Consider the following 22,125-nt stretch of genomic DNA (forward strand, 5'->3'; position numbering starts at 1 on the left):
GTATTTCCTAATGCGGTTGGATTGTTTTATAGGTTTTATTCTGTAAGTTAATCCCCTTCCCGTGTTTGCATGGATTTGCATTTTACACCCTTCAGTAAGATGCCAAGCAAAGGCTCTCCTGTCTTTGGGGTGACACCTGTCACAAGCTCAGACCTCAGGTAAAGGACAGGCCCTCACTCAGACACAGGGTGTAGTGCAGTTTGGGGGGTCAAGCCAGGGTCCCAGCAGAGGGTCCCACCTTGGCTGCCCCCAGGGATAAACCAGAGAGGCTGGAATAGCAATCAGTCCCCAGGGACAGGCAGGCTCTGCTTGGGTGAAGTCCCAGGGACACTGAGGCTGGAAGGCAGGAATCATAGAATCTTAGAATCATAGAACTGGCTGGGTTGGAAGGGACCTCTGAGATCACCAAGTCCAACCCTTGATCCACTCCCCCCGTGGTTCCCAGCCCATGGCACTCAGTGCCACATCCAGGCTCTTTGGAAAGATCTCCAGACACGGAGAATCCACTACTTCCCTGGGCAGCCCATTCCAATGCCTGATCACCCTCTCCAGAAAGAAATTCTTTCTCATCTCCAACCTAAACCTCCCCTGGCACAACTTGAGACCCTGCCCTCTTGTCTTGCTGAGAGTTGCCTGGGAAAAGAGCCCAACCCCCCCCTGGCTCCAACCTCCTTTCAGGGAGTTGGAGAGAGTGATGAGGTCTCCCCTGAGCCTCCTCTTCTCCAGCCTCAACACCCCCAGCTCCCTCAGCCCTTCCTCATAGGGTCTGTGAGCTCAGTGCTGGCCCAGGGGAGGGACTGCTGCTGTCCCCAGGCCCTGGGGACCTTCTCCCAAAGCCCTGCAGGCTGCAAGTGAGCAGCAGCAGCCTTGGCTTTTGCCTCTTGCTCTGGAGCCCCACAGACTTCCCAGGAGGTCTGCAAAGCACCCAGCTCTGAGGACAAACCCTGCCCTCATCCTTATCTCCTTCCCAGTCTGTTCCAGGGCCAAACCTCAGGGCTGGCTCCTGGTGACCAAGGACAGGGTGCCAAAACAGCCAGGCTGTTGTCAGCCCTTGATACAAAGGCTGCAGCCCCCTGCCCTCACTTACCTCTGATAAGAGAGCAGCCCAAATCCTTGCACTTTAGCTAGCTCAGCAGTGCAAGGAGCAGGAGGGAGATAAGGAGGGTGCAGTGCTTGTTGTTTGGGGGGAGCACAGCTCTGCATCCCCTGGCAAGTAACACTGCCCACGAGGTAAAGCATTTCTCATCCTCTCTCCCAGTGAAACTCCAGAGCTTTCCACTTCCCCTAACCAATCCTTTCTGTCTGCAGCTCCCAGGTGGACTTTGGCCAGTGGGTGATAACCCCTGCTCTGTGCTGGGCTGTGCAAAGCTCTCTGTCCCCTGCTGAGCTGTCAGGGGACTCCAGGCCCAAGACACACACACACACAAATGCTTCCAATTCCCACTTTCACTAGAATGTGCTGGGCTATGTCAAAGACCATAAAACACCTCCTCGGGTATCAGGTTCATCAGAACATTCCTCAAGTCCAGAGCCGTGTCTCAGGAAAGCTGGAAGAAAATTCTGAAAGCAATAATTACTTAGACAGAGAGCCAGCAGCATGGGGGAAGCTGCTGGGACACATCTTGAAGGACTTTGGTCATTGCTCCCCATGGCAGCACTAGAAATGCAAACCCAGACTGAGATTCTTGTGTGGAGGAACTTGAGAGTAGTTTTGCTGGGTATTTCCTTCCCAGCAGAACTTGTGACTTCTTAAATTAGATTAATTTTAAACAGCTTGTGGCCTTCAAACACACAGAACACATCTGCCTGGGAAGCACCATCACACAGCAACCAAAGCATCAGAAAACTTCACCAGACCAACTGCCTCAACTCCAAAACAAGACCCAGAAAATCACCTAGTGTTTCTTACTTTGCCATCCTGCTCTCCCAGTGAGCTCCAACAAGACCCTAACCTCAAAAAAAAAATATCCCAACCCACCATGTGTGGTAAGAACAAAGCCTTTCCCCACCTCCTCACAATCAGGGCTCATCCAGCTATATATGGGATGGGAACAATTATTTTCTTCTGGTGTATAGGCTAGAGAAGAACATTCTTAGAAGTTTTTGAGGTGGGATTATTATTGTTTGTTTCAATAGTTTTTGGGTTGTTTGGGGTTTTGTTTGTTTGTTTTTTGAAGGCAGATACTTTAATTTAGTAAACGTTGGGGGCTTTTTCATATATCCTGCAGGAAAAAGAAGTGGCTTGGTATCTTGCTTTGATATATTATCATTCAGTATTTTTATTAGAATAAGTTGATATCATAAAAATATCTTTCTCTTCTTTTATTGATAGTAAAACAAGTTTTGTTTGCTTAAATAGCCTCTTGTTGGGGATGAGGGATATTAATTCAGCTAAACTGAGAATTCAACTTTCAGTGGTTTTCGAGTGCAACTCAGTTTCTAAAGAAAATATTTTTTTTTCCCCTGAAAAGCCAACAGTTCTCATTTTAATGGGGAGACTTAGGCTGGAGTGAACTGTACAGTTAATTGTGGGGGGTTTTTTCTTGTAAAACCCCCACTGCTAACTTGCCATCTGGTACTACTTGCAGTAAATGTCATGAGAAATTCCAGCTTTAACGAGTTTTAGTAGCTATTGAGGCTCTCTCGTTACTTCTTGGAAGGATGCAAGACATTCTTCTCACTGTGCAATTGTATATAAACTTTTTAAGTCACATGGTGTTTGTCACAGTAGGGAAAAAAAAGTATTTTGTGTGCTGAGCTCTTCAATGTGGGGTTATTTCTTTATTCTGTAAGTTCTCCTTCTCACTGCTGCAGAAAGTGCTGTGGAATGAAGGATGTCCTGGCCAGCAGCCTCAGTTAGCAAAGCTCTGCTCTATTGCTCACCTGCTTTGCCCCCAAACACATTTTAATTGCATGAAAGCCTCTCAGGTTATTAGGGCTGGGATCCCACTCTTGCCTTAGTATCCAGTCCTAATCCAGAGGCTTGTGAAAAAACCAGAACTGAAGCATGGCAGTCTGTGACCTGCTTTCTGCTCTTGGACTGGGGAAGCTGAGTGTCTGTCCCTTTGGGAAGCTCCTCTGATGGAAAGCTTTGGTTTGCTGCATGGGGGGGAGCTCTGTGTCTTCAAACTCTGGGCTCAAATCCAGACACTCCCACTCAGCAGAAATGATTCCTGCCCTCAGTCTGGCCTTGCCAAGTCCTCTGGGCTGAGAAGCCATCCTCTGGGGCTCCAGTGTCAGAGCTGGTGAGTAACACAGACACACCACTCAGGGCTGAGCATCAGGCTGCCAGCTCACCTGTGCAGCTGCTGAGGGTGAAGCCTGCAGCATGACTCAAACCAGAGCCACAATTTGGGAGCATAATTGAGACCTTCACAGAAGCCTCATGAATCCAGATCAACCTTCAGCTCTGGAGCAGGGTGCTGAGTGGGGGTGCCCCAGGAGCAGGGAGGTGTGAGAAGGAGGGTGCCATGCTTTCAGGGGTGCCTTCACCATGAGTTTGTAAGGCTGGGAGCTCACAGGATGTGATGGGCCAAGGCTGCTGCCTGAAGAGCCCCTCCTGCAGGTCTGAAGGATGTGGCTCTCCCAGTCCAAAGCAGTTGGTTGGAGATAAGCATTGGAGAGCAGAGGGATGGACTTTGTCATCAGGAGCTGTCAAGTGGGAGGTGTGTTTTCAAAGCAAGGAGAGGAGAGGGCAGAGTCCTGCTGGGCACTAATCCATGACATGTGCTGTGTTTCAGGGTGGTGCAGAACCAGATGCCTGCACTGGGTGTGAGGCAGGGAGCCACGTCCACCTGCAATGAGGAAACTGCAGCCTGCACGGGTGTGGAAGGGGCCAGGGCAGGCTGAGGAGTAAGTAACAAAGAGATCAGGAGCACTTTGAAACAGAGATGCTCAGGATGCATGTGTGTGTGTGTGTACCCAGGGGTGGATTATTCCTGAGAGACTGGAGCTACCATGCCCTTGGCATTGCCCTGCCTGCCTGGAAGCTCCAGGGCAGCAGTCTGAGTCCTCCAGGCACAGCTGATGAAAGATCTGGCCCTGCCCTCCACAGTGGCTGGAGATGGGTTTCATGCTGTCCATTGCTTGTTTCACCAGGAGAAAGCTTGGAGGATGAGGCTTTCCCATGGCTTTTAGCTCATAAGGATGTGTAAAAAGAGTGGTTGTTCCCCCAAACAGTGACTGGCTGCTTTTAAAAGCTGTGGTGTAAGAGCTGTGCAGCGTATTAGCAGTCCAAGAACTCCTGAGTAGCTCGAGGGTGGTAAATCAGAGTGAATGCACACTTAATCCAACAGGGAAAGGGGCTTTTTTTGGAGTTTCAGACTTCCTAAGGCTTGCTTTTCTGATTTACAAACTGGAGAAAGCAGCTTGTCTGTTGTCTCGACAGGCGAGCAAATACTGGACACAAAATGATTTCACAGCTCATTATTAGGCTGCTGAACTAAATACTGCTGGGGAGAGAAGACTGCTCTGAAAAAGATGACAGACAAAGTCTGCAACAGCAGGCAGGAGAAAAAAAAAAAGCAGAAAAAGAAAGCTTGTTAGTTAGATTTGCGTCATGGAGAAAGGTCATGGAGAGGTTGTAAAATGAGAATCCGAAGGTAACAGTGTCCCTTCAGTCTTTGACTTAGTAGTAACACTGGAGATAGTGAGGGAAAGATCTTGTTCTTTGGAAGCTGCAGGTGGCTGTGGAGCAAACCCATGCTCCCCATACTCAGCTCACACCTTCTTTCATTTGGGCTTTCCTCCCTGAAGCTCTCTCTACACAAAGGCTCTGGGGGCATCCCTGGTACCCTCTGCCAAAGGGGGTTGTATTTAGGGCTTCTAGCTGAGGCTCTTGGAAGGCTTCAGCAAACCCTTTCCCAGGGAAGCCTGGTGCTTGGTAAGGGTTGTGGCAGTGGCTCTGACTGTGGTGGAAAACACTTCCAGCATTTTACCAGGCAGCAACCACTCTGCACGTTCCTGCTGATCTAGGCTGGATCTGAGGGACTGTGTTCAATGTCATGGTGTCTCCTCCTCTGGAAAGGGAGAAAACCAGGCTGGGAAAATGCCACAATCTTTTGTGGGCACAGAATCAGGCAGAGTAGCTTCCTTTCTGCAGGAAAGAATTCCTCTCTCAAATAAACCCCAAGCAAAGCAGAGACCTCAATTAGTGCTTGAGCAAGGACCCGAGGCATTCCCCGGCATGCATGTTATGCAAGGCTCAGGTTCTGCTGCCCTGATTCCTGTTCCTCCCCGAAACTGCAGGCACTGAGGCACATGCCTCACATACATGGCCAGGCCCACCGACTGCCCTGGTCTGCCCCAAAGTGACCCACAGAGCAGAGCCAGCAGCCCCAGTTCCACAACCACGTCACACACCCACTGTCCCACATCTGGAGTCACCCAGCAGCAGCAGCATCACCCAGGCACTGATGTACCTCTGTCTCCTGTACCTTAGCTCTCTTTCTGCCTTCATAAAGAACCTACAGGAGAGCCAAATCAGGTGCAAGATGAACCTATTGGAGTTCTTTTTGTTTGTTTTTTGTTTCGTTTTTGGTTTGGTTTGTTGTTTGGTTTGGTTTTGTTTTGTTTTACTGTTTAGAATCTCACTTATGTTCAGAGAGCAGAATGCATGAGAGGACCCACGTAATCCAGTGAGCTTTGTAAAGCCAGCTTGTTATTTTTAAGCTCTCAGAAATGTCTGCCCTGGACATCTCTTCCCTGAACCCCCCAGTCCCACCCACTCCCATCAGATAAACCCCCGTGAGGCAATTTAGGGATGGGGTCTCTGGGGAAATGCAGCTCTGGTTATGAAACTGCCTTCTCTCCCCCTGCACGCTTGGAACCCGTAGCCCAGCACAACCCTTTGCTGCCCAATTCGGATTCCTGCAGCGATGCTTTCCTTGTTTTCCATCCCCGGGAATGGGGCTGCGGCCACCCGGAGGTATCGCTCCCGAGTCCTGCAGTGTCAGGAAAGAGCCTGGAGGGGCAGGATGGAGGGGGCGGTATCGGTGCTGCGGGGCAGCTGCGGGGAGGAGCGGGGGTGCCCCGCATTCCTTTCTGCATGGGCCAGTGGGCAAGATGGGCTGAGAACTGGAGTGGGGGTGTTACACCTTCCTCTGCTCCAGGCTTTCCAGCTGCCACCCTCAGCCACAGACAGTCACTTTCCGAGGACTCTTGCTGAAAGGCTGGACCTTGATTAACTGCATTTTTTATAGTCGGACTCGTCCTTAATCTGCTGGGATTAAAAAGGGACGCAGTCGTAGCTACTCCCCACAATTTAGGCGGTGTAAACAAGTGTTTTGCAAACCCTAGGATCAACAGCAGTCTGTCACTGTGAGCAAAAAGCCAGCACTCTGCCCTGGATGATGCCAGGCTGAGAGCTTCATTCTGCAGTCTGAGACCCCAGACCCATGGTCCCACTAACGCTGGTGGCCGTGGCTGCACCCAGCAGCTGGTGTCTGCCCCGTGGGGTGCCTGGGACCTTCATTCTGGAGTCTGAATCCCCAAACCCATGGTCCCACTAACGCTGGTGACCGTGGGGTGCCTGGGACCTGCCCACCAAGGGTTCTGCCAGCTTCCAGCAGTCGTCAAATCCTCTCTCTGGTAGAAAAGCAAGAAACGAGAGGGAGAGAGGGCAGAGAGGTATCAAACAACGGTTCATTGGGTTAATTTAAAAGTACATTCTTCGAGAGGCTCAGTCTGTCGGTCTCACAGTATTTTCTTCTGCCTGCCTGGCTTCCTCTCGCGGGATGGCCACCGAGGTCCCACCAGGGGATGCCAGGGATGCCGGGGAGCTCATCTCAGTCCCCCTCGCTGTCCGCCGGCTGGGACGCTGCCTTGCGGCCGTGCTGGAGCCTGAGGCATGCGGGTAGCGCTGCCCTGCCAGCCGACAGCGATCCCTTGCTGGCAGAGGACACGCTGAGGTCCAGGGGCTGCGTGGGGAACATAATGGTCCCTCGGGGTGCCTCCAGGAGCTGCCAGATCTCCCCCGAGGTGGAGCTGCCCAGGTACTCCCAGGGCCGGCGCCCGCTGCTGTCCCGCACCTGCACCTGGCAGCCCAGCTGCAGCACCAGCACCTTGATGACAAGCTGGTGGCCGTGGATGGCAGCCAGGTGCAGCGGAGTGTACCCGCAACCCGTGCGGGCGTCCACGTCCAGGGCCAGCCCAGCCTGCCGCGCCGCTGCCGCCAGCTCCTGCAGGCCCGTCCCGTCCCCGTGCTTGGCCAGCCAGTGCAGGACGGTGAAACCCGACATGAAGTCCTTCTGCAGGGCCAGCTCCGGCTCCTCCAGGAACAGCCCCCGCACCCTCGCCCAGCGCCCCGCAGACACCGCCACCAGCCAGGCGTGCTCCCGCTGCCCCAGCGGTACCGCCGGCACCCGGCTCGGGGAGTTCCGAGGGGAGCTCTTGGAGGGCAGAGTGCGGGGCTGCGTCCCGCAGTCATCTGGTGACAGGGATGCGGGGATGTCCTGCTCATCCGGCAAGGCAAGCTGGCACCTGATGCTCCTGAAGACAGGCAGTGGTGCTGGGAGGCTGCTGGATGGGGCTTGGGGCTTTGCAGGGCCCTGGGATGGCAGCAGGGACTGGGATGGGGGTGGTGTAGCAGGGGGTGGCTGCAAGGACTGGGATGGGGGTGGTTTGGCAGGGGGTGGCTGCAGGGACTGGGATGGGGGTGGTGTGGCAGGGGATGGCTGGGTGGGGGATTGTGATGGGGATCGGGATGGGTGTGCCATGGTGGCAGGCAGCACCCCAGGACCTGATGGCAGTGACAGGGCTTGAGGTTGGGTTGGTCTGTTGGGAGTCAGCAGCCGGAATCTCCTTGATGGGGAAAGGGCTGGGCTGGTGGGTAGTTGCTGCAGGGACCTGGACTGTGCTGGGAGCAGCCTGGTGGAACGCAGCACATCTGGGCCGGCTACAAGCAGGGGGGACGGGGAGGGGCTGTCAGGGAGCGTCTGCAGGGAGCGGGACAGGGGCAGCACCCCCGGGGAACACAGCAGGGACCGGAACTGGGGCGGCCCGGTGGGGGACGGCACCCTGGGACCCGATGACAGCAAAGGGGACTGGGATAGTCTGGTGGGGGCTCGCCCCCCTGGACCTGCTGAAGGTGCTGGGGCCTTCAATAAGGACATCCTGGTGGGGGGCTGCAGCAGAGACCGGGGCTGAGGCAGCCGGTCGGTGGACAACCCCCCGGGGCCCGATGGCAGGGACTGGGCTGGGGGAGGCCCTCTCGGGTGTTGCGGTGGCAGGGACTCGAAAGGGGCTGACCCGTCGGACCCCGGTGGCAGCGGTGGGGAGCGGGGCCGGGCCGGTCTGGCAGAGGGCGGCTGCAGGGTCTGGAAAGGGGGCGACCCGGCGGGAGGCAGCGGCGACGATCGGGGCGGTGGCAGCCCCGCGGATGTGAGCGCCCCAGGCCCCGACGGTAGCTCCGGGGGCCGGGTGCGGGGCGGCCCTTCGAGGTGCAGAGCCCAGGGCGCCGAGGAGAGCGGTCGGGTCCGGTATGGGGGCGGGCGGGCGGGGGGCGGCGGGGAGCGGGACGGCCCGGCGGGGAGCGGAGCCCCGGGGCCAGGCGGCGGAGCGGCAGCGGCGCGGCGAGCCCGGCGGCACTCGCAGCAGGGTCCGCCGCGACCCCGGGCGGCACAGCCCCCCGCGACGGCGGCCCCCGGGAGCTGCCCCACGCCGGGCCGCCCCTTCTCCGCCCCCTCCCCTGGGGACCCCCGCCGCCGGTCCGGGTCGCGTCGGGGCGGCGGCAGCGGGTCCTTCTCTTCCTCCTCCTCCTCCTCCTGCCGATCCTCTGCCGCCGGCGCCAGGTCCTCATCGAGAAGGTCGCGGTACCTGCGGCGGAGGACGATGTCCTTGGAGGCGCCGGGGACGGCGGCGGGGTGGACGGTGGCCAAGGAATTGACGAGGGTCTTGAAATATTCCCGCCGCTCCCGCCGCTGCTCATCCGTCAGCGTCGGATCGCGGAGGAAGCGCTGGAAGTGGCGGAGCAGCTCCGTGTTGGGGGCTCTGCCCCCGGCCCCCCAGAGGAAGTCCAGCACGGCCTCCTGGCTCAGCTCCCGCGCCATGCTCCGGGCCCGCCGCCTTTCGGGACTCTGCTTCGGTGCTGCACGTCGGTGCCGGGAGCCGCACTCAGGTGCGCGGAGCTGCCGCGACCGGGGAAACCCGCCTCCTGCCTGGCCGGGCCTCTCTGCCTCCTCCTCCTCTTCCTCCTCCTCCTCCCCAGCCGGGCCGCCACCTCCCCAACCCCCCCGGGTTGCCTTTGCCCCGGGTGGCGGCCCGTGGGGCTGCGCGGTTGTGGTGACACCGGTGGGGACGGCAGAGGTGAAGGAGGAGAGCGGGGCTGAGGGGCTGGAGGAGTTTTGACAGTTCTCTGGGATGTGCGAGGCTGATTTGCTGGCGTGAGGTGAGGAGATAGAGCACTTCATCGGTCATGGTGTCAGCGAGAGGGCAGGAGGTGATGGGCACAAATCGAAACACAAGAAATTCTGTTTGTGTGTCAGGAAAAAACCTTTTACAGTGAGCGTGGTCGCTGGCAGGTTGCCAGAAGAGGTTGTGGTCTCCATCCTTTGGGACATTTAAAGCTCCATGGTTGCAATCCTGCTCTGGGTGACCCTGGACCAGAGCATCCTCAGGGGTGCCTTCCAACCTGAGCTGCTCTGGGATTCTCTGCCTTATGGAAAGGGGCCACAAAGATACGTGAATGTGATGTGGGGAGCTGCTGTTACAAGTGAGGGAGATTGCAACAACCACACACAAATACCAGGAGTGCCTGGACTCAAATTATGTCTCTTATCATCTCGATATTCACGTGGTGCCTGAGAAAGGTTGGACCCTGGAGAGGAGATCTCACGTTGTTCTGTATTGCTGGTGTGTACACCAGAGCTGAGAGGGATGGGTCAGACCAGTGCCACATGTACACTGAACAGCCCCTGCTCCAACTAGTTCAGGGAGTGAGGGGAAAGTGTAGGAGAGAGGATGGGTTTTGAGTCTTACTGTCAGGGAGCACGGGGGGACCAAGCTCAATAGGGGCTCATGGGCTTTAAAGAGCTCTGATCTGGGCTCTGAGCCACACTCCAGCCAGCAGCTCTGCACCAGGCTCCCGGGTATACAGAAATATTTGTAGCTGTCATCTAGGCATCTGGAACATCCTCCAGCCCACTGCAAACCCCCAAGTGTATGCATCCGTCACAGCCCCCGGGCAGAGCTGGCAGTAGATGGGGGGTATTGGCTCACGATTCCCGTTTTGATAACACAAACCCCTCGGATTAAGGTTCAGACCCTGCAAACAGGTGCAAGAGGAAGCGTGGGGCTGCGTTGTTCTCCAGCAAGGGAACTGCACGGGTCCTTCTGGATAGGCACAGTGCATTCATCATGCTGGCTGGCAGGATAAATCACCCTGTGGAGCTGCAGGACTGATAAACTGTAACCTCTGGAGAGGTGGGAGCAGCCCTAAAAGAAACTTTTAAGTTTCTAGGGTAGAAGTTACACTTTAGGCAGTGTATCAGAAAAGTTTTCCAGTGTGCCAAGATCTGGGTTGCCTGAGGGGCACAGCGAGAGAAACTCTGCCACAGCCTGCTTTGGGTTTTCCCTCTGGTGTATGCTGTAGGAGAGTGGCCTTCATCTGAGTAGGGTGCAAGTGCTGAGTGGGGAAAAGGTTGTGTTAATATTTTATCTTTTTTGCATCTGCTTTTGGTAGAGTTCTTCAAGGGATAAACACCTTCCTCCCAGAACTGCAGTCACTGCTCTGTGTTTGATAGCAGCACACTCTCAGAGGAAGTGGTTTGGATGAAATGAATGGAGCCTAATGATATAATTGTGATCAGAAATAAGAGAGGAAGGTAGATTGCAAACATAAAAACCCCAAAAAACCCAAAAAAACCCAAAACAATCCCGAGTAAGTAACAGTGACAAGTGACAACACTACTGTGAAAGTGTTGCTTTGGTTCCAGGGACTGAGGCATAAGCAGGAAGCTTTCCATGATATCCTATTTTCATTCCAACACCCTTGGAAGTATTATCTTGCTTACAGTGATCTTAGCTTTGACTTAAACAAGCAGAGGTTTTTCTCCTCAGGTGTGTCAGCTCTCACCCTCTTCACTTCTTTTCCTGAAATCAGTAAAACACACTCAGGTAACTCTAAGTGACTGCTGAAGTGCCTGCAGGGCTGAGCCCAGCACTGAAAGGTGATGCTTTTGCATTGCTAAGGCTGGAAAAGCCTCACTGAGCTTTTTGAGTGAAATGGGTTAAAATAGCACTTCTCCCTTGACAGTCACTACTATCCCAAATCACAGTTTGGGATTACGGGGTGGGTATAATGCTGCATGCAAGCAAAGAGAAGCTTAGCTCTGCGACCTGGAGTTTCTTCATTGCCTACTTCACACCAAGAGGTTTCTTGGGTTTTTTTCCTCCCTACCCTTTCAGCATGACCAGCCATAACCAGGAAGGTCTTCATGCATGAGCATCAAAGAGAAACCTCAGCCACAGCTCTCCCAGCTCCAGGCCAAGGCAGGAGGTGGTGAGTCAGGTGAAGGATTTGCAGACACAGATGTCTGCATTCACTGGGTGATGCTGATGCAGGAGTATCCTCTGCCTGTCATTCAGTCACAGGGGAGAGATGTCTGCCTCACCCAGAGGTGCAATGAGGGCAGCTCTTTAGACATAATCATCAGGTTTCCACTAGAGGCTGTGTTGGACCAAGCACACCTCCCAGCACAGGCATGCTCTGCACCTCCTCAACTGGAGGAATTTGCTACAAGAGCAAGAACGTGACTCTGCTGTACCTGCCTCCCTGTGATAATAGCAGTGCTGCCTAACATCTTAGGGTAATAAAAGCCCCACACCAGCTGTGCTTGCCAAATTTTGCTGGTAGAAGCTCCATCGGGGTTCTTTTGTTTAACAGCCTTGCTAAGGATGGTTGCACCTGTACCCAGTTAAGAGCTGCTGCCCCAGGTGTGGATCCTTAGGCCAGGGGAGGAACAGAGCTTGTGCCCTTTCTTTGGCTGCTGTTCAGGTGTGGGTGATCACTCTTAAATATCAGCTCCTGAGACCTTCAAAGCCCCGTGAAAGAGTTGCAGAAAGGAAGTGCCTGGGTTCTGTAACCCTCTGCAGCCATGTGTTTCCTCACAGTGGTACAAAATATGGCTTTTTGGAATGAAAAGGTAAGAAAAGCTTTTAGATTTAAGGGTGTAGAAATGGTGAATGGACCCCTGAGATCTATTTACTGAGTTCTCTTGGTGATTTTCATGTATGGAAGCTGTTTTCTTGTGTTTAAAAGCTCTCAGCTTTTATCTTTTTGGGTTTGATCCTGTGGTTGCTCACATAAGGGAGCAGCTCTGATGTGCCTGTAGTTCAACATATCCTTCATATGTGCAGTGGGTCAGATCTTTTTGTAGCCTTTTGGGAGTCTGTGCCTGGTTTGCTGCAGAGCTCTCCCTTTATTGCTGCCTTGGTTGGAAGCTTGAGACTTTAGCCTTAATATTCCCCCTTTAGAGGTGAAGGGCTATCATGGTTAACATCAGGTTGTTAAACGCTTCTCCAGCTGGAGTAGCAAGGACCCAGCTGTGCTTCACTTTATCCCTGGAAATCCCTGGAGTGGGAGAATGAGTGTCCGTGGGGCAGGACTGTTTTTGGGAGATCCAGCTTGCTTCAAATAGCAGCGTGGGGATGTTTGGCAGAGGGGGAAGAGCCCGTGGGAGAAGCAAGAGGAATGAGATGCTTGGTTTTGCCCGCTGTGTCCTTGTAGGAGGGCATGAGGGGGTCCTGCTGGCACACAGCCCCCCTGCGGGACCCCTCCCCTGCCCCCTGCTCTGTCTCTTTGCTGAAGCTCTCCCTCCTCTTCCTCCTCCTCGACCCAGCTGGACCTTGCCAGCCTCTTGCCCGTCTCTTTGCAAAGCCCCCGGAGCAGATGGGTCTCTGTACCCTCAGATGCCACCCCCACCCTCTGTGGGGCTTCCCGAGTCACCCTTCCAGGTGAAGGGGACGCGTAGGGAGCCGGCCGGGCTCCCCCTCCCCCGGCAGCGGGGCAGAGCAGCGCGGTCCCTCCGGGAGGGCTCGCTAAGGAGGGGGGGGATTAATTACAATTACTGCCGGGGATTAAACGCAGCTCCCCGGTCTCCACCCGGGGTACCCCGAGCCGTGTCGGGTCTGCGGCCGGCGGGGCGGTGCCGGTGTGCCCGAGGGAGGACCGGAGGGGTCCCGCCTCGCCGCCCGGCCCCTTTGCATTGCGCATGGGCCCTCCCCGCCGGGTGGCCATGTTGCAGCCTTAGCAGGCAGCGCAGAGGCGGCGGGGCCGGGGAACGCAGAGCACTGCACCGCGATGGCCGTGGCCGTGGGGAGACCGGCGGTGGGTGCTGCGGGGCCGGACGGGCTGCGGGACGGGCAGGGCAGTGCGGGGGCACGGAGCCGGGGATGAATTTCCCCGGCGTGCGGAGGTGCGGTGCCGGGGATGCCGCGCCGCGGGTTGTAAGGGTGCGAGTGCCCCGGGTGTAATGCGGAGGGGTGCGGGGGTGCGATGCCGGGGACACGGCGGGCTCTGGCTGGGGAGCAGCCGCCTCTTCCCCTCGTTCCCGGGGCTGGGGGGTGGCCCCGCGCAAAACTTTTTTTCGGCCCGTTTTGGGGCCGGGGCTCTTGGTCGCGGTGGGGTCGAGCCCGGAGGCGGGCAGCTCCCCGCGGTGCTCCCTGCCCCGGGCAGACACCGGGGTGGTCCCCGGGCTGCTCCCGCCGGGGCTGGGGCCGCGCTCCGTGAGTTTCTGGCCCGCCGATTGCTAAGGAGGGGTAAAATTTGGCTGTGCCTGGCCCGGGGTGGGCAGCCGGGCGGGAAGTGCCCGCAGCCTCTGGGACAAAGCTTCGGGCGTTCGGCTGCGGCGGGCAAGGGGATGGAAACCTCGGCGTGAAAGTCTTCCGAGGGGAAACGTGTTTTGCATCTTCCAGCGTGACCGTTTTTTTGGGGGGAGATGTGATGGCCGGGCTTTTTTTGTTGCTTTTTTGGTTTTTTACATTCATGCTCAGAAAGACAAAGGATTTCCCCTCTACAGAGAGGGAAAAAAAAAACCAAAACCCCAAAACCAAACCCGCAAAAAGTAACAGATGCTGATCTTAGGAGGGGGGGGGGGGGAAAAGCATGTGTTGCATCCAGCTTGCAGAAACGTGAATGAAACTCCACCGTGACCAGAGTGAATGCACTGTTGTGCATCGGCCGGGGGAGGGAGAGAGAGCTGACCGACTTCCCAGGAACTTTTTCAGGGCTTGCGAGTAAAACAGATGTTGCCCCTGAGCGGAGGACTTGAGTGTCGCTTTGGCTCGTCACAAGAAAATGGTCTGTGTGCAAGATGTGCCCAGGATGAGAGAGTTTCTTCTCGAATTTATGAGGCTCCTATGGATCTGCGGGGCTTTATGGTTCCTCTGATGTGGCGAAGCAAATGTAGGAAGATGGGGTTAATGGTGTTACTGGAGGTGGGGAAGTTCTGCTACTAAGCAAAAGAAGAGCTGATGTTTGCTAACAGAAGATGTATAAATTATATCAGCTGTTTGTAAAGCTGCTTCTGAAATGCCTCCTTGATCTTAAGGTCTCTAAAGCATGCTTGGAGCTTGAAGTTTGTCTTGCAGTGTAAGGAGATGCCTTGAAATCACCACTTCACGTGGATTTCAGGGTAGGCTGAAGGGGATTGCCGGCAGAGCCGTTCTGCTTTGTGCAGAGCAGCAACCTTGCAACATGAATAGGCTCAGGAACGTGGCTCATTTCAGGACCTGGTCACCCTTTGTTCTGGTGTATATTTCGCTTTGTTTCTCTGTCATTATATTAAACTGATGCCACTGCTCAGCCTCTCACAGTTTTGGTTGATCCAAGTCCACGGGTAACCCCAAACCAGCAGCTGCAGTAGGTTTTGCACCAGTTTAACTAAATTCTTATCTGTGTGCTACTGAGTCCTGAGACTGCCCAGCATCCTGCGGCCTGAGAAGTGCCTGGGTGTTCAGTCTGGAGAAGAGGAGGCTCAGGGGAGACCTCATCACTCTCTCCAACTCCCTGAAAGGAGGTTGGAGCCAGGAGGGGTCAGGCTCTGCTCCATCAGTCAGACAAGAGGCCATGGGCTTCAGCTCTGCCAGGGGAGGGTTAGGTTGGATATTAGGAAGAAATTCCTTACAGAGAGGGTGCTCAGGCATTGGGATGGGCTGCCCAGGGAGGGGGTGGATTCTCCATCTCTGGAGGTTTTTAAGAAGAGAGTGGATGTGGCACTCAGTGCCATGGGCTGGGAACTGTGGTGGGAATGGATCAAGGGTTGGACTTGATGGTCTCAGAGGTCCTTTCCAACCCAAATGATTCTGTCATGAGGGCACTCAGCTTCCCCATAAAGCAGCTGGGAGGCAGAGCCTTCCTCCTCCTCTAGAATCAGTGCTTTTTGAAGAAGAGAGCTTATCTTGGGGTGATAAGAGAAGAAAGGCCAGTGGGCTGGTATTCAGGAGGTGCTGAGGGTGTTTTGTCTCCTTCTCTAATTGTCTCTGCTCCCACTTTGCATGTTGTGGTGCTGGCGGGATGCTGGGGACTTTGAAGAAACAGTTAATGACATGGTTGAGCAAGGCAAGGCTGCGCTTGGTCCTATCAAGGTTTCAACGTTGTAATCCTATTTTATGAGGGCCCTGAGTGGTGTGTGTCATGTCCGAGGGGGTACAATTAAAGGAAAGGGAAAAGAAATGCAGCAGAAAGCCAGTCAGTTTGAGTTAAAGCTAAGATAACATTCCTGAGTCACAACCTGGCAGGATATGACATTGTTAATTGTAAAAGCATGCATAAAAAGTAACCAGAGTGAGCTGCTCCCAAGTGTCTGGGTTTGATTGTAGCTGGGCAGGGTGTGTTTGGGGTGGCTCTCATTCCCTGATCCCACAGGTGGTGGTGAGGGCACATGTGTGCAGGGCACTGCCTGTCATTCCCTTTGGACAGAGACAATCTCAGTACTGAAATGGTAAAGGTAGGCAGAAGCACAGTTTGGGCAGGTTTGGTGCCATGGGACCTCTCAGCTGATGAAAGCCATGAGTGTGCTTAACCATACAGGGGGAAAGGATGCATGTGGTCATGTGTGCTGGCTCTGTGTGGGCTCTGATAAGCCACATGCAGTCTGGAAACTGTTGAGATGTGGTAGATATGGGACTCCCTTCTTCCCTCTGGCTTAAATTCCAGCATCTTGACCAGTGCTGGATGGTTTCTCAGGAGTTTGGAGCATGGAAGAAAGCTCTGGCATCCCTACCTTTTCATTTGTTTATCCTAAATGTTTACAGCATTGTAGCTTGGCTTAGTTAAAGGAGCAAAACTGATGTTTACTCGTGTGTGTGTGTGTGTGTATGCTGACATATACTTCCCTCCAAGTAAAACAAAAAATGATGGAAAATGAAGCTAGAATACAAATTCTACATGGCTGTGGAAAATGTTATCTGAGAGATGAAAACAGTGTTCTTCCATCTGTTTTAAAAATAATGCTAATGAGAGACTGCCAGTTTCCATGGAGGGGAGGGAATGAGAAGAGAGAGATGAAGGTGGAATGGGGCTGATGGAGCTGACAGATCCACTGCTTTGTCTTTCTCTGAGCAGCAGAACAACCAACACCCACTGGGGTCAAGAGCTGCACCCTTGGAAAGCTACATCCAAGGGGCTTGGATAGAGCAGGACCACCAACTGGTTCTAGAGGGTGAGAGGAGCACTAAGAAAGGGGATAAACCTTTGTGTTTCTGTGCTCCTGCTAGGTTGTGGTTGTCCTTGCTGATGAAGGTGTGATTGGGTGGGAGAAGAGCTCCTGCAGGTAGAGAGAGGGAGTGAGAGAGGCTGGGGGGTGAGGTGGGTCAGGGTGGCCCCTGGGGTAGGTGGCACAGCTTAGCAGTGCCCTGGCTACTTGGCAGCTTCTTGCTTTGAGTTCACTGTAAGGCTGAGCCATCCCTGCTGTCGGGTTGCCCCTGGGGAGCACTGTGGGACTCTCCCTCCAGTCCATGTGGTGATGTTGTGGGCTTGGGTGGCACTGCTGGGGCTGCTGAGATGGCCAGGAGCATGGCTTTTGGCTTCCCTGTCTGCTTTCAGCTGCAAGATGTGGCTTTCTGGGCCTGGCTCTGCTGCCTGTGCCAGGGGAGCAGACCTGGTGATGCACAGGGGGCTTTTTTAGTTTGGGAACCATGCATTTCCTTTATTCACTGGAGTGCCCTGTCTGCAGTAGGAAATGGTTTCAGGCAATTCTTATTGCTCCTGTTGGTGTTAACAATGGTGAGAACCTGCCTCCTCCTTGCCTGGTTTTCAGCACAGCCTCAGTCAGGGAGTAGCTTGTGTCCAGCACAGTCCACAAGCTCAGCTTTTCCAGCACAAAGTGAGCTGAGCTGGAGTCAGGATCCTTGGAAAATCCTTATGTTGTGTAGATGAGATCATGGGGAATCGATTTTGGGTGCTCAGAAATAAGGATGGGGATTAAGCAAGCAGAATAAATCTGAGAAGTAGCATATTTGCTCAGAGCTGAGGCATGTTTCAGATGTCCTCTTCCCACCCCTGCAGCCATCAGGAGAGAGAGGGCTTGGCTGGCTGCCTGCCCTGGAGAGATGTGAGGGCTGTCATTGCTTTTGTGCCTTGGCATGGCTCTTCCTCTGGAGGGGATGCTGAGGGCATGGGCACAGGGCTGCTCAGGAGCTTCTGGCTGTAGTGGGAGAGCTGCCCAGGGGATGGAGTCTTCTCTTGGCTTGGAAAATGTTTGGGTTTGCCTTGTCCATCCTCTTGGTGTGGCTCTAAGCTTCACTCCTGTAAGCTACAGTGGCTCTTGCAAGAAGGAGATACTGAAGCAGTTTCAGCTGGGAACAGTGGGGTGCAAGTAGGTGATGTAAAAAGAAACAACAGACCCCCCCCAGCAGTCCTTGAGGCTGTTTTTAGGCACACCATCTCACTGCCTTCCCTTCCAGCCCTGTGAGCAGCTCTCCAGCCTCCTGCAGTAAGTGATGCGTGAGAATGGTTCAGACAAACCCCACAGTGCTGCTGGCACTGAGCATTCAGACTGCTGGGGAAGGCTCTGGATCAGAGGCAGAAAACCAAGTTCAGGGGCTTGCTGTCTTGGCTAAGAGTGGTGGTAACAAAATTACTCCAAAACATCACCTTTTTTCCCCCTAAAGGTGCCAGGCTGCAGGGTGCTGTGAGATGCACTCAGTGAGATGGGAATAAGGGATGCTCTGTCCTGGCTGCTTCCTTACAGCTGGATGCCTCTCCCTCTTCCCCACCACACTGCCTGCTTCAGACAGATCTGGGCCAGGACTTCAGGAGTAGCCAGAGCTGTGTCCCTCCCTGCTCATGCAGGTGTTGTTAACACAGCTCTAGGCACTGCATGACAGCCACAAGAAGAAAAATCTGCCTCTGGTTTTCCATTAGCAAACCCTGCACCAAGCTTGCTGTGCTCATCCCACCAGAAGTGATACCCCACAAACCCTGCAGCCCAGAGGCTGGGGTCACCATTTCACTGGTGCTACAATCATTTTGCCAAGCTCTGCAACTGAGAAGGCTTGGGCTGCCTCTGGGACTGCTTATTTAAAAATACAGATTGTGCCTGTGTTCAGCAAAGGGGCTGGAGTAGCCTTAGGATCTGAATTTGTAAGCTGAGCTTTTGAAGTTGCTGGAAATTTGGAGGAACTGCATCTTTTTCTCCCAGGTTTAGGCTTCTTTGCTTTAGTAGCATCCCACATAGGGTGATGGCAAAGAGCAGATCGCTGCTGGTGTTGGGTGGTGCTTTGTTATTTTTTGGTTGGTTGGTTGTGAGTTGTTGTGTTGTTTGTTTTTTTTTCTGAGCTTACAGCTTCTTCAGATCTTTCTATTATCTAATTGGATTTTCTGTTACCGTTTCTGCATCCCAGATTTATTTTCAGATGGGATTGAGCTGCTGGAAACATGTTATTGAAGTATTGCAATTGTGGGTTATTTCTTTACCAGATCTGGTCATGAATACCTGGCACAAGCTAACAGAAAAAGGCTTGTTTTGGAAACATTTTGGTTTTGCCACAGATGGTGCTTGTTTTGCCAGTGGCTCCTGAGAGCTGACTCTTGCTCACAGCAGTAGCTGTACCAGGAATTGTCTCTGGGAATCTTCATGCATCTCGTATTTAAGGCAGAAATTCTTTTAACCTCTCACACGAAGGGAGTGGCAGGGGAGAAAAGGTGTTTTGAATCCTGAGAGGGATCTCTGTAAATGTTTTTGGATCCAAAGGGCTTCTGCAAAGTCTGGGGGTGTTTTTCCAGGGGTTGGTGGGGTGCAGGGTGAAGCCCAGTGTCCCACATAAGCAAGAGACTCCCCAGAATCTGTTTGCCAGCCCTGTGCTGAATGCCCCAGTGTGCTAAGTGCTTTGCTTAAGCACATTACCATGGCTTGAATTAAGTGCTGACAGTCTGGTGCTGGCAGCCCCTGGTTTTGTCTGGAAACAAAATGAAGGTGACAGAGGAGCCAGTTTGGTAGACAGCCTGCCTGGCTTGCTGGGTGACAGCACAACTTGTGTTTCCTTCCCTTTTTCCCAGCACAGCACAGGGACTGATTGGCAGTGAAAGACAGGAGCACAAACTGCAGGAGAGATGGAATTGCAGGTCTGCTTTTCTTCTTCCAGCTACAAGTTCCCCCTTGCAGCCACAGCCACATCCTGTGCCTTTCAAAGCACACAAATCATCTTTCAGGCTCTGAAAACCCATCTCCTCCAGTCTGACTCAGCCTGGGAGTTTTTGGCAGCTTTGGGATGAAAGGGGGAATAGCAGGGTGATGGTTCTGGAGTTGTATTTTCAGGGTGAAATTGGGCAGGCAGTAGCCTACGTTGGAAATAGGGAATTTGCAACCTGGAAAAGGGAAAGTGTGTGGTTATCACTGCCACTCCTTCCTGGCACCTCTCTGCAACAACATGGATTGCCCCACATCCTCCAGATGTGTGGAGGAAATGTGCAGGGTTGCCAAGAAAGAGGCTGTGTATAAATGTACTTTGATTTTCCTTTCCTTGCTGCTCCATATGACTGAAGATCTTTTTGTTTTCTCCTTTTAATGGGTAGAACTCAATTTCTTGGATACCTGCAGAATAAACTTGGAAGCAGCACAGCTCATGATATCTCAGTAGTTGTTGTGTTCTTAGCTGGAGATGTCAAGGCTGATACTTCCAGAAACTGCTGAATTCAGTAAGTGGGACCAGTTCTCATTTATTCCCAGCTCTGCTGGCTGGAGGCTGAGGTTGGCAGGCTGGGAGCAGGTCCATTGCTGGCAGTGATTACAGGGCTTAGCAGGGCCGTCTGGGAGGGAACATATGCACAGCCCTCAGATCTTCAGGGCAGGACCCCCAGAGGAGCAGGGATTTTGCTTGGTCATCTGGTGACTTGTTCTGGGGGTAAATCACTGCCTCACCCCCACATCCATTGCCTGATTCTTTCTTTTTTTTTTTTTCTTTTTTTCCCCTCAAACCTGTTTCATGCCCAGGTTGATCTATGGGATGGGCTCATTGTACAGTTTTTTCCCTGGTCAATCACAGAGTTGTGCACTCTGAAATGGTTTTGCCTGTGTGTAAGCACAAGGGTGTAGACACTGAGAGGAGGGTGAAGTCATTCCTGAAACGTATGTCAGCAGTTTTATCTCTAAAGCTCTCCCTGCTTTTGGCCAGGTAACAGCTTGCCTCTTGCATTTGACAAAAGAAACAAGGAATCCATTATTATGCTTTTGTTAGCTTAAATAATTCTAATATTAAGACTTTAAAATGACATTTTAAAATTATTTAATTCCTTTCCTGTATATTGCATGGAACTTCCAAGCCAAGGAAAATCCTTAATGCTTTTAAATGAATTCTTGCCTGCCACAGAGTATCTTTTATCCCAGAAAATGCCAACCCTGTCTCCTTCCCTTTCATCTGTCTCATTAATATTGAATACATGGCACTTTAATATGGCAGCCAAAGCAGAGCAGTGAATTCCAGCTAATATCTGACAAAAGCAAGCTGAGATTAAATGACATCCGAGGGAAATCTGCTATATATAAAGTAATTGGCATTTTCCACGAGCATTTGACCTAATTTATGGTGTGTTGCTTTTTTTTTTTCTTTTTCTCCCCCTGCCCCCTCAAATCTGCCTTCAGAATTCAGTTACTCATCAGGATATCTGAGCCCTAAACCTATTTTTTGAGAAGGTTCTTGTTTTAGCCACCCCTCTGAGCACCCTTGGGGGCAGGAGGTGCTGAGCAAGTTGAGGGGTTCCTGAGGGTGCTCCCCTGGTCAGTGTTGTGGCTGATGGGCAGGAGGTTCCTGTAGGGACTGGAAGATGCTGTCCCACAGCTCTGGACACATTTTGGAAGCACAACATGAGTCCCTGGGCTTGGTGTGGAGGTGTAGCCCTCCTTCCTGGCTTCTTTTCAGACCTAACAGAAGGTCAGGTCCTGTGGGCAGCTGGGGGGTTTTGGTGGCTGCAGCCCAAACCCTTGGTGTCCAGTGAAGGTGGAAAGTGGCAGCAGGTGTGGGAACAGCTTCATGCTGGGGAAAACCTGGCTGGGAAGTCTCTGCTTTGGGTCTGGGTCAGCCCTCAAGCCTTTGTGTTTCAGAGCAGAAGCTGAAAGCAAAGCCCCCAGCAGTGCCATAGCTCTGGGATGCCTGGGTTGGAGTCACTGGGGGACTGAGTTTGGTTTCTGACCTGCAGTTCCCCAAAAGTAGGGGTGTCGGGTGACCTTGGGTGTTGTGTTTCCAGGTAGCTGAATATTCATCCAGCTGAAAAGCACTTGTGCTGCTCAGCATTTGGAGTTATGCAATTATTCCTCATTAGAGCATTAATTACAAGAACCACGGAGGCTTAGGCTGCGTGTGGTTGGCGTGCCACAAGTATTCCAGCTCCTGATTTGCTGGGTGGTCTTGGGCAAAGACCTTCATTTTGCTCCACCTTTGTTTTCTCCAGCTGGAAAGCAGAGGATAATTGCCTTGTTTTGCAAGGTACAGGGCTGGGAGCTCTGAATTAATGGGCTGACCACAGTCACCTTCACAAATCTGTTGCGCCAGATCTGGTGTCATCTTGTAGCACAGCAGCATTACCAGACTCATGCTTTTAATTAAAAACACTTCAAGAAAATATGCAAGTTATGTTTTTGAGGAGGTTGAGCCCTTGATTTCAATCAGGAAGGTTTTGGAAGCAGTGTGAGC

General features: G+C 53.2%; 2 protein-coding genes across 2 annotated transcripts in view; one reads left to right on the forward strand and one right to left on the reverse strand.

The window, feature by feature from the left end:
* Window positions 1–6,494: 6,494 nt before the first annotated feature.
* SOWAHB (sosondowah ankyrin repeat domain family member B) lies at window positions 6,495–9,100 on the reverse strand. Its single transcript, XM_030449923.1, has one exon. It carries the CDS (start codon window positions 9,045–9,047, stop codon window positions 6,786–6,788), a length of 2,262 nt encoding a protein of 753 aa, XP_030305783.1. The 5' UTR covers window positions 9,048–9,100; the 3' UTR covers window positions 6,495–6,785.
* A 4,116-nt stretch (window positions 9,101–13,216) lies between these two features.
* Window positions 13,217–22,125, forward strand: part of SEPTIN11 (septin 11) — a 48,457-nt gene continuing 39,548 nt past the window's right edge. The window contains exon 1 of the mRNA XM_030449751.1: window positions 13,217–13,324. Within this exon, the coding sequence (XP_030305611.1) occupies window positions 13,298–13,324 (27 nt within the window). The 5' untranslated portion in view covers window positions 13,217–13,297. The remainder of the gene's footprint in view (window positions 13,325–22,125) is intronic.

The sequence above is a fragment of the Calypte anna genome, chromosome 4A (genome assembly GCF_003957555.1).
Source record: "Calypte anna isolate BGI_N300 chromosome 4A, bCalAnn1_v1.p, whole genome shotgun sequence".
NCBI classification, from domain to species: domain Eukaryota; kingdom Metazoa; phylum Chordata; class Aves; order Apodiformes; family Trochilidae; genus Calypte; species Calypte anna.